Genomic DNA, 16359 nt, shown 5'->3' on the forward strand with positions numbered 1-16359 from the left:
GGTGGATTTCAGAATATTCAAGAGTCAGCTTCCACAAGACAATGGCTATGAGATCACACTTCACTCTACCCTGCCCAAACAGTTTCCTTAATGCATTCAATGTATGGATTTCTTTCCTTTCAGAACCTAGAAACAAGCTATAACCTGATCTGACTGAATACTTGATGTATCCTGAAATTCAATTTGCATGCATCAGTCATTGCTATGTCAGGGCAATACTTAAATAAGCTTTGCTATGCAAAGATTCATATGCTCTGAATATATTTGCAAGCCTGTCTACTCTATTGCAGTCCTTCAGAAAACAGTCTGCCAACTGCATTTGGGAAATAATTGTAAAAGTTACTGGAGATATTCATTTATATGTTTTTCCCACTAAGCTTATCAATACACTGAAAGTTGCTTATTGGTCTACAATTAGAAGCCATCACACAAGATTCTTTTTTAAAAAATGGGGAAAAAATATTGCACTACTATGCCTAAATACACAATAATGATGTTGGATGAAAATGGTGACCTACAATAATGAATATTGCTAGTTTTCTTCCAAAATGGCAAGAGCTACACATACTTTGTGTATGGAAAAGACCCACTAAACTTAGGACCAACATTTTGCAACAATCTTGGGTCAATTATTGCCATGGTACATCATTTCTAACCTTGTTCCTCTAAGTCGGACTACAAGAGACTGCATGCATATTTTACAGTATGAAAAAAAAAGTGGTCGTGTTGGGACAAGAAGCCCAAACACTTTTAAACCTGAAACAGTATGTGAACCCACCCATTAACTACCCATGAGAGGTTTTTTGAGTTGTGGCCAACCCTACAAAAAAACAAGAACAAAACAAAAACAAAAGCAAACATATGAAAAAACATGAAATGAGGAACAGGCAAAACTCACATCTGCTACAGCATAAATCATTTGGAATATACAGTGGCATCATGGCTGTTACAAGGAGAAAGGCATTTTTTCATTTGAACGCTCAGGTTGCCGGGACGACCCGGCCCCGCCCCTAGTCCTGTATGAGCGAGTCCAAGGCTTCGGTGAACCTGAGAATGTCGATGAGCTTCAACAGTCCCAGGTCTTCTTTGATGCTGGTGTAGAAGAACTCGGGGGCTTCCTTCTTCAGCTTGTGAAGCCTGTAGAGGAGCCTTCCATTGTAGTCCACCATGGATCCACGCAATCTGTGCAATATTGCAATCAAGACGGGGGTAGGAATGAATTCACTTGGTAGAGCGGTCTTCTTCAGGCCAAAAACATCAAACAAGTCATCTTCAGATTTCTTGTGACATTTTGGTCAGCTCCTTTTTAGTAGCAGGCAGCTGAGGTGATGTATAGTCTCCTACTGTTGAAAACACTTTGAAACAAGATTGTACAAACTAATTTCTACTTTTATGATCTAAATAATCTTTCAATTGAAATGCAACATGGAATTCATTCCTAAATGCAATGTTAAATTTGTGTCCAGTTTTTTCTGTAAAATTACAACCTACAGATCATGAAACTTCATGAACCGAAACTCTTCCTTCCTTCAAAACTCTTTGAAGGAAAAAAATTTAACTTCAAAAGATCTTAAGTTAAATGCTGATATCTACGATAAATGTGATTGTAAATGTTTCAAATGATCTGTCATCTTAGTGACCCGAACACCATTCGCTCCCCCCCCCAAAAAAAGATCTATTCCTAAACAGAAACATTATGCTTATTTGCATCAATCACAGCCCACATTGGATGGTGTATGTATTCTGCTAAAATCAGTAATAAGGCATATTCCTTGCAACTAGCATAGTGCTATGGTCAAAAGTGAACTTGCTTACATGTCCAGCTCATTTTCTGCTAGCCAGTCTTGCACCTGACCAGCTGACCATTCCAGACAGGACGGTGCTGCCGACTTGCTGGCATCCTCCACCGAAAAAGTGATACTTCCGAGCGGTTTTCCTGGTGCATCTGATCACAAAACAAAAAGAGGATAACATGAAACCATTAAAACTGACATCGGGAAAAAACGACAAGCATGACTTCGTGGTGATTACAGTCAGGTTGTTATAAAATCATCTACTCTGACCCAGTGGCTATTGAAGGAAGCTAGCTTTATCAAACTACCTAAACACAATTATTCTCCTTCCACTGATGCACAATACCCATTATTTTTGCAGTGTCATGCATGTACAACGTGAAAGACAAATATCAAAATAGGTCAGTAACAGAGGCATAACAAATGTTGCAAACAATTTGATATCAGTACTAATGAGATGAATGACATTGTACAAATGTGATAGATAAGATATACTTAAGTGAGCATTACAGCAATGATTATCGAATAAAAATGATGAAAACACCCACTGACGGAGATTTGAAGTCTTACATGTTTTGACTGATTTTGAACATCTTTATCATGCACAGTTATAATGACAATATATCAATTCACAAAGAACAGAACCAATGTTCATACATTCTTCTGATCTGCAAGAACTTCTGATTTAGCTTAGAGAGACATTCCAGATGATAAGTATGATTTTATATTATGAAGTACATATAATTTAATAGTGCCATGTATAGATAAGTGCAATTTTTGTTGATCCTTGAGTGGACAAACCAATGACCTGAAATACCCAAGACATACACTGAACAAGGATGATCACATAGAGGCTCATGTTTCAGTAAATGTAGCCGTGTAATTCGTTTACAATTACCCCCCATCTTTAACAATTTTTACCTGTGTAGAATGCAATGCATGCTTTCTTCTTTTGTTCTGCTTCCATGAGCATTCATTCACACATTCTTACGTTAAACTGCTATGTCAATCATCCTCCTTCATTGTGATTTGTTATGAATCTTGAAAACATTTCTATTCCTCATCCCAATCAGTATAAATTCTTTAACTCTGTATAAAGTACAACCAATTTAATCCACTGAGGATGGACTGATTTTGCTTCAACAAGCATTTCCCACAGACATCTGCCCAAGTATACTCGCAACTCGTCCTTAATGGGTTAAAGATGTTCAAATACAAACATCCTAAAATCATCCTGAGGTCTTACTTCAAACAAATGTGAACACTGTTACAGTTGGGGACTTCCTAATTTCTAATGGTAAGTTATTCCACAATTTGGGGCTGCACAGGAAAATGCTTGTTCTCCTGAAGTAATGCTTTGCCTGTTAGGATTTGCAAAAAAAGAGAGTATCTTTAGAATTATACAGGTTATGAGTGTGCTTGCAAGATTGGAATAACTGTAGTAATATAGTATACAAATAATGACTGCTATAGGCACACAGTTAAAACAAGGAAAAGTAGAAATTACGCGGTGCGTAATATATGTCCCCGCTGGAAGTAGCATTTTGTAGCAAAATGTACAATACAGGTCAAAATATCAAGGTCAAAGGTCAAAATTCTGTGTAGAAGTTTTGAAGCTATCAACTAGTGCCATGACATAAAGCAAACGGAATCGAAATCGGGTTAGAAATGGCGAAGGAGTAGCATTTTGTAGCAAAATGTACAATACAGGTCAAAAAATCAAGGTCAAAGGTCAAAGAAGTCAAAGGTCAAAATTCTGTGTACAAGTTTTGAAGCCCTCACCTAGTGCCATCACATAAAGCAAACGGATTCGAAATCAGGTTAGAAATGGCGAAGCAGTAGCATTTTGTAGCAAAATGTACAATATAGGTCAAAGGTCAAGGTCAAAGGTCACAACTGAAATTCTGTGTACAAGTTTCAAAGCTCCCATGTAGTGCTATCATATAAAGCAAACAGAATCAAAATTGGCTAATAAATGACAGAGAAGTAGCAAATTGAAGATTTTGATCACACACAGACGCACACACGGACAGACACACGGACACACACACGTACGGAGCCGGTTTCATAGTCCCCTGCTCGAACTCGTTCGGCGGGGACAATTATGGGCCCAAGGTGATGTGAAAAAAATAACTATGCCCTCAGCTTCGCTTTGGGCATAGTTTATGGTTTTCACATCATCGAGGGCCTACATGATTTTATCTGTGCCCCGAATATCAAGCTGTCATTATTTGTTTTATATACCGAAAATATAGACTCTTCTTATCTGATTGGTTAAAAGGTTACTTGAATTAAACAAGGACTCGTAATCAACGCTGATCGACAGCGCAGCGGTCATATCATTGGTGCGTACATATGAGCGATCTATGTGTACGGGGTTGCGACTGTCTCCAAACCTATTTACAGGGCACAGTTGATTCTATGCCCCGGGCACAGTAAATCATGACGTCATTTTGATCAAAAATGGGGCACAGCTATTTTTATGACTCCACTTTTAACCAATCAGATGAGAGGAATCTATATATGAGGTATATAATAAAAATATTGACTGCACCTCTAACTGATCAAAATTATGGATTCATGAAATGAGGTATATAACAAAAAGCTATAATACAAAGATAAAGCGCAACACCATAAGAAATGTGGCTTCTGAGGCTTACAGATTGGTCCAAGTTGGTCCAAAGCCTCCTTACCAAGAGAATCACTTCTATCGCTGGATTTCTTTGCCATGGGACAGTGGATGTTAACCTCCTTGATGAGTTTCTGCATCTCATCGTCCTTGTTGAGGCGGCCGGAGAAGTCCATGTAGAACTTGGCCCCAAGGATGATGCCCAGCCAGCCATCCGGCTGGTAGTGCTCCTCCATCATGATGGGGATGATGTGCTTGCGACGTGTGAAGGCGTACTCTGCCTCTGTGCATAGGGGAGAGGATCTCACGATTAACACATTTCTCCCCAAGCAACATGTTATCAGCTACATAGTCAGATGCAGACAAAACAATTCAGTTCAATTCAACATTTCATAAAGTCTAGAGGATATCAAAGAAGTGAGGTGCACAGTTCTTGCATCCATTGAATAGGTCCTGCCTGAAGGAATGGTGCAGAAAGAGTTCAAATCATACAACTATTTAAAATGAATATACCGACTATGAGCCCATGGATGACAACACAACCCTAAATGCCTCCATTGATACTATTTGGTACAATAAACACAAAGAATTCATTCACTAAAATCCAGCTCAAAACCAATGAGAAACAAACAATCACTTGTCACAATGAAGGAGCCTGTGTGGAAACAAAAACTAACAGAGTATACGCACTCAAGTTACCTTAAAGGGGAAGGCTAGTAACTGATCAGTGGGAATCAGTGGAAATGCTGGGAGATGATTGTTCCAATCCTTATGGGATTCATTCAAGTGTTCATTGTATATCTATTGTTGTGTGAAAATGATTTGCTTCAGAATGGTCTCATATTCAAGTAATGCGCAGTTTAATGCTTCCAGGTTAGCGTCCCTGGTCAGTGACGGAGCATTAATCTGCACATTACTTGAATATGAGACCGTTCTGAAGCAAATCATTTTCACACAACAATAGATATACAATGAACTCTTGAATGAATCCCATAAGGATTGGAATAATCATCTCCCAGCATTTCCACTGATTCCCACTGATCACTTACTAGCCTTCGCCTTTAATATAGAAATCTCATAGGATTACCTTACTTTAACAGTAGAGACAAACATTCAAGACTAACTTCCAGAATGCCCCTCTCTTTCTCCCATCCCGCCCCCACCACCTCCTCCGATCCCCCCCCCCCCCCCCCCCCCCCAGTGCATGATTACACCTACCTGTTCTACAATTTGGGCTCTCCTTGTATCTCTCTGACATGCACATCAACATGGCACATGAATTCTCAACGGCCTCCGCCATGGCTTGTAATGTAGAGCCATACATGCAGTCAACGTCGATCCACACTTCGTACTCCGCATGCTGTATTTTTTCGGGAAAAAAAGAAATATAGAGTTGGACTCACGACTGGCACTGCCTTTTCTATACCGTACACTGGTCTACTTATCTTCATACTGGCCCACTGCCTATTAAACAGCAGTATACCGGTAATGGTTTAATTAATTATGGAATGGGAAAATGCTGTAACTAACAAAGGAAACCAAGCAGTGAACACAGCATACTTTTTGCTGACTGTGAGATGAGTGGGATAAAAGGGATAGTTAAAGGAAAGTGTGAGTTGGTTTTGGTTTAGTTTAGTTTTGTTTTGTTTTTGTTTCTGTTGTTGGTTTTTTGTTTTTTGTTTTTTGTTTGTTTGTTTGTTTTTTTTTTTGGGGGGGGGGGATACTAATGAGAGATGTTCCTAATCACCAATTACATGTGATTCCATACCATATGGTCATATCTCTGTGATTATGATAAGGGGGGGGGGGCAGATGAGGGATAGTGGAGAGAGATTATGTCTACAGAGAGTGGTCCTCACTACTGATGCATCCCTTATATGGAGGACATCTTTCTTTGACTGCTAGTAGCTTCTCTACATGATGGGAGAAAGAGGGAGGGGGTATGGCAGATGGAGTGGAAGGGGAAGATGAAGAGTAGAGTTTCTTTCATTGCTAATGCATTCCTTGTATGGAGGACATCTTTCTTTAACTACCACTGGGTTTCTGGACATGATGGGAGAAAAGGGGGTGGAGTGGTGGTGAGGTGGAGGGGAAGGGGAGGTAAAGAAGGAGTGCTGCATTTCAAATGTGATAGACATCTCTCTTTTGACTTCTATAACTTTCCCAGAGAAGGTGCTACAGGAAAGAACTGAGAAGGAGGGGTAAAAGATGTTCCTCACCGGTAGCTTGAAAATCTTCATTGGCTACCAGTATCCAAGAGAATAGAGTTTTAAATTCTTCGTCATACATGGAAAAGTAGTACATTTTTCAGCTCCAAAATATTTGCAAAACCTTGTTTCAGAATATGTCCCTGGCAGAAATCTTCATTTATGTAATAGTAAACAATTGACTGTTGAAAGAACAATCTAGACTCTCGGAGAAAAAACTTTTGCTTCTGCAGCCCCATCTCTCTGGAATGCTCTTCCACTGAGGATCTGATCAGCAGAAACCACTGAGACATTTAAAAAGCTTCTGAAGTCATAAATGTTCTCATCTTGTTTTGGTTGAATATTCATTGAATTGCTCATCGCGTCAATATTTCTATCTCTTTCTTCTTCTCCAACCTTCATATGTACAACTATGACTATAATTTATGTTATTCTTTTTTATAATTATGTCCCGCTGCGCCTCAGAATAGGCTACTAGATTGATGGCGCATTACAAATGCTGTACTTATCAATAGCGCATGCTTAGCACTGAAAATGCATCTTTCTGGTGCTGCCATCAGTTTTTAATCATGATAAGGGAGGAGCAGGAGGAGGAGCAGGAGGAGGAAGAGGAAGAGGAAGAGGAGGAAGAAGAGAGGAGCAAATGGAAAGGACAAGACAATGATAGGGAAGATAGCGGTAGGCAAGAGAGGAAAGGAGTTGCTCACCTTCAATGCCTTCCATATGTCGAGGACCTCTTTCTGCGAATCCCACTGGTAGCTGATCATGATGTGAGGCTTCTTGCCCTGGAAACTTTTGGTCCCCGAATCTTGAATAAGAAAAGATCCAAAACAAACAAGCAAACAAACAAATAAACAAGAAAAAAACAAGAACTAGAAATGTCGCTAAGGTGACTGGTATGCCTCCGCCATAATGCATGATTCTCCTAATAGGTATATAGTACATGTGGACAATGTGTGATTACATTTTCACAAAACTGGCAAAATATTAAAATGACAAGTTTGTCACAAATGTGTTGAATGTTCATCTTCCTTGACCTAGGTTTAATTGGATGAATAGGACAGTATGTATTTGGGGATTTAAGGGCTTTAACTTGACTTTGACCCATTCGTAAGTTTATGCATTGAGTAATTTTCAAGGTATGGAGAAAAAGTGCAATTTCTGTATTGAAAAGTACATTGTTACCATTTTCATCGGGCCTTTGACCCTGAAATTAATAAAGTAATCACTGTCAGGCAGAACTTGCATAAATATGTAGGAAGTTTCAAGATAACTTGAGCCACCACTTCCGAGATATGGAGGAAAAAGTTAGTTCAGCACTTTCCCTTGATCTTTGACGTTTTGACCTTTGAGGCAAAGAAAAAAAAAAGGAAAGTTTCCAGAGAATCTCTATTAGGTTAAATATGCAATCACCAAGTGTAATAAAATAAAAATCCTACTGGCATTGCATAAATATGAGGGAAATAGTAAAATTTGAAGTGTTGCCCTTGACCTTTGACCCCATGAGCCCTAAATTCTCTAGATAATCACTGCCAGTCAGTACATATACATACTATATTCCATGAAGATACCTTGAACAATTTCCACGGTACAGAGAAAAAAGTGAAGTTTTAATATTTTTACTCGACCTTTTGACCTTTGACCTCATGACCCCAAACTTTCACCAGAGAATCTTAATTGGGTAACACATGTAGGCCCTATACACTAAGTTTCAAGAAAATATCTTCAGGCATTGCACAGATATGGTGGAAATAGTGAAATTTTACATATTTGACCTCGACCTTTTGACCTTGAGCAAGTGCACCCAAAAGTTGATAGGCACAACTTTACCCCCTAATACACATACATGCCAAGTTTCATTAGGATACCTCAAAAGGTTTTTTAGTTACGCTGTCCACAAAATTCATTATGGACAGACGGACGGAAGGACGGACGGACGGACGGACGGAAAACCCCAAATCATAATGCCTCCGGCACCACTTCGTGGCGGAGGCATAAAAACAAATGCAACATTAGGCAAACATGGTTAAAGTGCATCTTCTGTATGCACCATCAAAACTCACTGGTGCTTAAGTCACATGAGAAAACATCGCAAGGGTCTTGAACAGAAATTGTGTCATTGGTAGGCAGGAATGATAAAACATATAATATGTCCAGTATATCGACACAATCAAAACTTGGTCACAAAGCAGCAAGCATAATCATAAATTCCACTTTCTCACTTCTGACTAGGAAATGCATTTAATCGTAGAATATAAATTAAAAATCATGAGATAATCAATTCTATCAGGTAAAGTGCAGTGTGAACTGAAAACCGACACATGTTCTTGCAACTTTTCATCACATCCTAAAACAGCGACAAAAGTATCAATATGTGAAAATAACGGCGTATACAATACTCTATAGTTTACCATATACAATGCACTCTTGCTATACCAAACGCACTTGTTGCAACAAAGTAAAAATTCAGGTCCCCAAATTATGATTTGCATCTTTATACACTTTACTGTTCAGCAATAACAAAATTTTGCTATAATGAAAGAAAAACCTGCTGGTCCCAAGGTCTTCATTATAACAGGAGTCAATGTATCTAATTTTCTGAAAGTCAGTATCATCTTTACATCTGGCCACATTTTAAAAGGTACCGAAAGCTTCTCAAGCAAACAAAAACTTTATTCTGCAGTTAAGTTACACGTATCCCTAAAATCACTCTCACTAAGAGCAGTCACTAACCAATTCTGCCGGTTTCCTCTCTCTCCTTCTTCTCCGCCTCTTTGTTGATTACCCACAATGCACCATTGGCTGCCTTGGCGATTTCCGCCGACTGGCTGCAGCTCAGATCCTTCAATGCCTTTAAACAGTCTGGATTGCTCTGCAGCTCATTCACCACGTCGTCGGAGAAGGCCAGGTTCCACAAGGCCTTGACTGCAGCCTCCTGCGCCTCCAGGCACTCGGCATGCAGCATGCTGACCAACAGAGGGAGCCCTCCAGCTTCTATGATCTGCAGACAACACAGGTATGTTCACAGCCTCTTAGTAAACGCCTCATACTCATATCTAAACGCTAATCATCTCTTCTGAATCTAATCACTAAATTGACATTACATACCAGTTCAACTGCACATGATAGGCTGTTATTTTGCCTTCAATTAGAAGACATACAAATTTTTACTCGATGCACAAAAACCTTGCTTAGAATGTTATTAATTTATATGCAAAGGTATGATCAACTTTTTTCCTTAGGTCCCAAAGTCACTTACCAAGAAGAGCAAATGCTCAATGCTCGGTACATGTACAGATGAGATGTTAATAACTATACATGTCCTTACATGACCTTTCATCATACACCAATAATATCTCTCAAATCTCAAATAAAGCTCATAACAAATTTATAATACAATGTACATCATTCAGTGTGTAATACTTAAATATAAGGTATATTTTCCCGGCATTACCTTTTGTGTGTAGATGTGAATAATGGATGTTATGGCCATCGCACACTTAAGGTCCAACTTCACGTCCCACAACTGACCGACTTTCGACCGGAAATAAAATCAAAATAGCTTCAGAATAAACACATTCGTTTTATTTCACATCCAAAGTCGGTCAGCAGTGCGATTGAAAGTTGTATAGTGTGCGGTGGCCTTTACTCTACTAAATCATGACATCACATAAAGAAACACAAAAGAAACAAATACTGTAAAAGTGGATATTTTCGCGGGACTAATTTTTCGCACTTGGCCGGGCAAGAAGAGTTTCGCATGTTTTTAAATCCGCTGAATCAGGACATCACACACAGGAACATATGGCAAGCAAAAATATTTGCGTGCTTTTATTTTTGCGCTAGTTTCTGTTTGCGCGAAATGTGCGGAAATTTCAACACCGCGAAAATTTCTACTTTTACAGTAAGGGATGCATTGTTATGTAGCTTCAAACTAACATTTCATCTACTTCAGCCCTGCATGTTTGTATTCATGCGAAACTGTAAGAGAGTCTTGCTACCTGATTGGTTGACTGCCCATCACATGACATTTGCTAGAAATCACTTCAACGAAAAGCAACAATGATGAAAATAACAGCACAATTGGTTGTTTATTGTACTTTGCTAGCATAGCACTTTAATATCTATTATAAAATGGGTTCAAGAATGTAGCCAATAGGAAGCGCTGAAATGAGTCACATGTGCTTTGGTTACTCAGTCCCATTGCATTGCGTGTTAAATCCTATTGCCGATCGTCTGTGCGTGCGGCGGCTCCTTTGAATTGCATGCATACGCGCTGTCAATCCTGTAAACAACTTCTAGTTCGGACTGCCGGCCGGCCGGCCGGCCTTTCTTCCCTTGTGCATAACATGTGTGGCGCGGCGTACGTATCATACATACAGTGTACAGTAGACCAAGCGTTGTGGGACCGAACGCGTACAAGGAGTCACTTTGAAGGGCAAATCCAACGATTTAGCAGGTTAATTCTCACGCCGTTTTCAGAGTATGTTGTCTAGTAGGCCTATATGAGCAGTCTATATCAAGTCTTTAAGGTAAAGGGTGCATATTCTATGTAAAATAAGTAAGTTTTCATGTGGGAACTTAAGTGTCCGGAAACCCAACCCCCATCATACTTATATGTGTGGGATTTCCGAGTGCGACGTGCGTAAATGTTTGGGATGAACATCTTCGGACGTCTTGACCCACAAAGGTACATGAAAAACACTGAAAAATGCTGTTAGTTTTCGAATTTTCGACCCATTTTATAAAACAAATGATGCACAGGATTATTTCGTGGCGTTAGTGGTTCGCCTCGTGCATGTTTCACAATTGTAAATCCCCCTGAGTGCACTATACGCCTCCACTAACGTACTCTATCCTGTGCATCATTTGTATACTACATTGTGGTACTTATGTGCTATATGACATGCTAAAGCATGGGTACACTTCAATGCTCCCTAGATGGCAGTGTCTGTGACAGCACATGACCTTGTAAATTGAAACTATGACATTTCCTGAGTCATAATCACTTGGCACAAATAGTTCAGACACATGTGACTACCAAAACACCACTGCTATTAGGTTTCTTTTGTACTGATGTTGTTGTTGCTGTTACAGTAGCTGCTCTTGCAGTACTATTGCTAGTTTATCTTTGCTAATTTTCCTCTGAGCACCTCTCAGCTGTTGTAGACAGCTATATTGAAGTTCACTGTCAATACATAGAGATTACCTAATCCCCCTTAATCCATATTTATTATGTCACCTGTTGACTGGGGCACATTGCTACACATCCAAGTGAGCTTCATACAATGTAACTTGCATAGGTAACTGAAGGCTAAAGGAAATGTAGAGACTCCAACTCTCCCGCTTTCAACGGGAGATATCCTGCCGAAAGCCAATTTTTTGCAAAATCTCTTATTCTCCCGCTTGAAATGATCTTTCTCCTGCCCAAACACCTTTTTAAAACCTGGAATTAAATTTTCATATATCCAAAGGGATTGGGAACCATAACGCGATTGGGCACCACAATTCAATTTTATTTTCATTGGTTTTTTGCTTGTCAGCCGATCAGGCAAGCTAATTCATAGCAAAAAAAAAAAAAAAATGTGAGGACTTTTTTTTTCTTTGTTGGGCTGTCAGCTGATGAGGCACCACAACTGGTTGACATGATGCGACATGTAATTTCATGGCAATTTAGCATAATTTGGGCCACTTCAAGCACAATCGAATGTTTTTCGCTGGTCACACTGGTCTCCCGTTTGATAGGGGTTTCAGGTGGGAGAATCACCAGATCAGAAGGTGCTTGGGGTTGGGAGTCTCTGGAAATGCTTTACAAGTCAATTACCCCGTTGATTACTCCAGAGTATACTCGGCAGGTGTCTATGGGAAATGCATGTTGTAGCAAAATTAGTACATCCTTGATGGGCCAACAGATCCAAGTGTCTGGGCACAAAAAGGGTTTAAGTAATGAATCATACTCAGAAAATGTAAATCACTCATATCAAGTATTATGTTGGAGATGTACTCAGAAAAGGCTGCTGTCATTACTACACAGAGAGAGTGCCATAAAGTGAAAGCTTTCATTGAACAATCCATATAATTGTGACAGTGAAACACGAGTCTATCGATGTAATAGTGGTAGGCACAATACAAGGTTCTCAGACAATTAGCTGTATACGCTGTTATTTTCGCGAGGGTTTTATTTTCATAAATTTCGCGAGCTTTGGGCTGATCACGAAATTTAAGACACATGAAAATATTAACCCGTCATACCTTATGTACAAATTGATGACAAAATGCATCCAACGCTGGCCGGACCAGAACACGGCTGTTACACCAGCCAGTACTTACACAAACTATTACTAGTATGCTACGGTTGGTGCGACCGATTCTGGAAGTGCAGTACGATGATAAACATGCATTAAAATGTGCAATCTCCACGCATGCTACGTTACCCAACGCGAACGAACACCGGCTCGACGTGGTTGGGTGAGGCCTAGGGATGCATGTAAAACGTTTGCTAGCGCTAGCGCAGCTCTGAAACTTTGTAGTCTACGTCTATTTGTTGCAACATTTGGTAGGTACTTGTGAATGCCGTGTGTGAGTGTCTTACTGCAAGTTCCTGTAATTATTGTTTCATTTTATCAATCTTCTACTGTGTCTTTTCTATTGTCATTTTTGGGAAGTCACAATGCAAATGGAAAAACGCTACAAGTATGTTGGCAAGTGTTTGAATGTGTTTCTCGGGCTTGGCAGTAGACCCTACTACTATTAGTATCAATCGCGAATTTAACAACACGCGAAAATGCCACCGATACCGTGATTCGCGAAAATATCTGAACGCGAAAATATTGGCGTATACAGTACTCCATACCCTCCCTCTGACCCTAAATGTAATGATAAAGTTAATCCTAACCCTAATTCAAATTCTAACCCTTAACATAGCCCTAACCCTAATCTTTACTCTAACCTCATCACTAACCTGTATTTAGATGGGGTGGGTATTGCCATGATGTGCAATACAATCTTGTCAAAGATACTATCCTTACAAAGACGAGAACTGAGCACTTGTATTACTGACAACTGACAAACCCACTTGCGTCAATGATAAACCCTCTGTCTCTGTGTGTGGATCAGGGCCTCTGATACCCCATTTATACTGCGAGTGGGTTTCAGAGCCTCCTCGAGGAGGTTCGAAAGCCCACTCTGAAAGAACAGCCTCTTGTCTGTTTATACTGCTCGCCAAAAGCAGACCCTAGAGAGCAGGCCCAACCGGCTAATACAAATCCCCTCTGATGCATGATGCAAGTGCAAGCTGAAAGGCTTTCTTAAGCAGGGATTGGTCGAGACCACTGGGTTGTTTATGTAAGCCGGCGATAAACCTTCCGCGATAACTTCCGGGTCTGCTAAAAAGCAGCTTCTCGAACCCCTTAGCATTTACACTGCTTCAGAGGCTGCTATAGCAGGCTCTGAAACCACCCCTAGTAGGTAGTTTCAGAACCTGACCTGATCTGATCTAATTTTCTCTGTTTATACTGAGCTGAAAGGCTGCTATAGGAGGCTTCAGAACCCCCTATTTGCTTAGTATAAACGGAGTGTGACTTACTTTCTTCTTGTTGTTGTCATGTACAGCCAGCCTGGCGAGCCCTGCAGCTACCTCCGTGTCTGACAGACCCTGACATCTCTTGTCCTTGGCGCCCTGTGCCTCCTTCAGAATCTCCACCAGGTATTCTATGGTGTCTGCAAATTAAAAAAGAAAACCAAAGAACATGAAAAGAAATTCAATAACCATAAAATTCACGCAACTTGTGTTGAAAATGTTCAACTCAAGAACTAGAGCGAAAATAACAGCAATCAAATATTTTTGATCGTTACATAGACTACAATGTAATGAATTGATTCTGCAAAATCAAAAACACACAAAGCTTATCTTACTCAGCAGAGCAGTAAGAATTACTCATGTGAAATATCCACTTCTACAGTACATCATTTTCCTGTGTTATTGGACTTTCTTTTGGAACAAGTAAAATCAATGGTTGCCCAAGTGTTCTGCAACAGTTCAAAAATGCGCTTGCCCAACCAAGGAGGGGGAAATAAATTTATATATCACCCTGTATTACCCCTGATGTTTTTCCTCTATGTTCTTGTTTGTTTGGCTTGCCTTCACAAATCAGGACGGTCCAGAAGAATGGTGTGAACAAGATGCTGTGACACTGACAGCATGCACTGACCACTGGATGGTCATTAATATTCATGAACATGTCCTCGGACCCCAATGAGGAAGAGGACCATCGTAGGGGCGTCAGCAGAGCAGTGAGTGTCAGGAGCTAGAGTGGCACTCTTCCGACATTAATCGTACCCTAATGATACCCATCAAGCTGGGGCATAAAATGGGTAGGCCAGTGATTCAAATGACTTATGCAACTTCAATGAGTTTATGTAGCAGGTGATCGCCCAAGAAAAAGGTCTGTTGTAGTGGCATATACTGTGGATTAGCACTCTTCCTGCTCCGCAATGGTGAGATTCTTGAAACAGGGAACGGTTTGTGCATTAAGTTGAAAGCCATACGGACATTAAGACTGATATCCCTCTATTCAGAGCCTGTCTCAATGCCATAACACCCAAAATTATTTTTACACCCAAAATCACTTTTACACCCAAAATCATCTTTACACCTTTTAATTTTTTTTAAGCATTTATACTACTTCATTTTGAAACAGGATCACAGATACTTGTGGCCGAATAGGTTTTGTTTTTTTGTTTGTTTGTTTGATTTTTTTTTTTGTGAAAGCATATTATGCTAACTGAGGTAAGAAACTTCCTTGTTTACTGTACTTACTTGTTCCTTTCTCGGCGAGGATCTCCTCCTGGCCTTCCTCCACAATGTAGGCCAGTGTCATCATGCCAATGGCCTTGAGGTAGGGGTCATCCTCGAGGAACGGCTCCATCTTCTCCGCCACATGCTCCTCCCGGTACAGGTGCCGGTTACCGGGGGCTTTGGCCAGGTTGTGGAGGATGTTCAGGGAAGCTTTGATCAGGAATTGAATGTTCTGTGTTTTGGGCAGAAGGTTTGGGAAGGGGAGACAGTATTGGAAGGGGGGGGGGAATAGGTGGAAACAAAGAAGACACAGAATAGCATCATCAGTTTCCATTCATACATATTGTAATTGAACGAACTGAGAACACAAAGGGCTGAAAAGTTTGGAATAACTTCCTTAGTACTGCAACTGATTGACAAATTGCCCTACATCGCCGTAAATAAGCACTGAATTGATCAGTATTTTAGTAGTACCCATGATAAAAAATCATGGGCGTACAATCTACGTACTCGAGCAGCATTCGAAGCCTCAACCTCCCGATCTCCGGACAGGCATCATCTCCACTACTGTAAAAGTGGAAATTTTTGCGGTGTTGAAATTTTCGCGCATTCTGCGCAACCACAAACTAGCGCGAAAATAAAAGCACACGAATATTTTTGCCTACCATACGTTCCCGTGCATGATGTCTTGATTCCGCGGAATTAAAAACACGAAACTCTTCTGACCCAGCCAAGCGCGAAAAATTAGTCACGCGAAAATATCCACTTTTACAGTAAACTACCGAGCTCCGCCCGAAAGCAAGTGTTGGTTCTAATCCTTATAGCATGCAGCGGGTACTGCGTAATTATTCATTTCATGAATATGAATAACTTCCCAGTAATCATCATCAGAATTCATTCAGGGCTATTGCAAAACATGTTATTGATTTAAAC

The 16359-nt window shown here is 40.2% G+C and overlaps 1 protein-coding gene across 1 annotated transcript in view; it reads right to left on the reverse strand.

The window, feature by feature from the left end:
• Nucleotides 1-939: 939 nt before the first annotated feature.
• Nucleotides 940-16359, reverse strand: part of LOC139711747 (uncharacterized) — a 50815-nt gene continuing 35395 nt past the window's right edge. The window contains exons 3-10 of the mRNA XM_071623602.1: nucleotides 15448-15658; nucleotides 14215-14348; nucleotides 9363-9630; nucleotides 7337-7437; nucleotides 5641-5782; nucleotides 4487-4705; nucleotides 1816-1945; nucleotides 940-1182 (exon numbers count right to left, since the gene is read on the reverse strand). Coding sequence (XP_071479703.1) covers nucleotides 1011-1182; nucleotides 1816-1945; nucleotides 4487-4705; nucleotides 5641-5782; nucleotides 7337-7437; nucleotides 9363-9630; nucleotides 14215-14348; nucleotides 15448-15658 — 1377 coding nt within the window. The 3' untranslated portion in view covers nucleotides 940-1010. The remainder of the gene's footprint in view (nucleotides 1183-1815; nucleotides 1946-4486; nucleotides 4706-5640; nucleotides 5783-7336; nucleotides 7438-9362; nucleotides 9631-14214; nucleotides 14349-15447; nucleotides 15659-16359) is intronic.

This window comes from Diadema antillarum, unplaced genomic scaffold (genome assembly GCF_040938485.1).
Source record: "Diadema antillarum isolate AM-2024a unplaced genomic scaffold, OU_Dant_1.0 seq00001698_RagTag, whole genome shotgun sequence".
Taxonomy (NCBI): Eukaryota; Metazoa; Echinodermata; class Echinoidea; order Diadematoida; family Diadematidae; genus Diadema; species Diadema antillarum.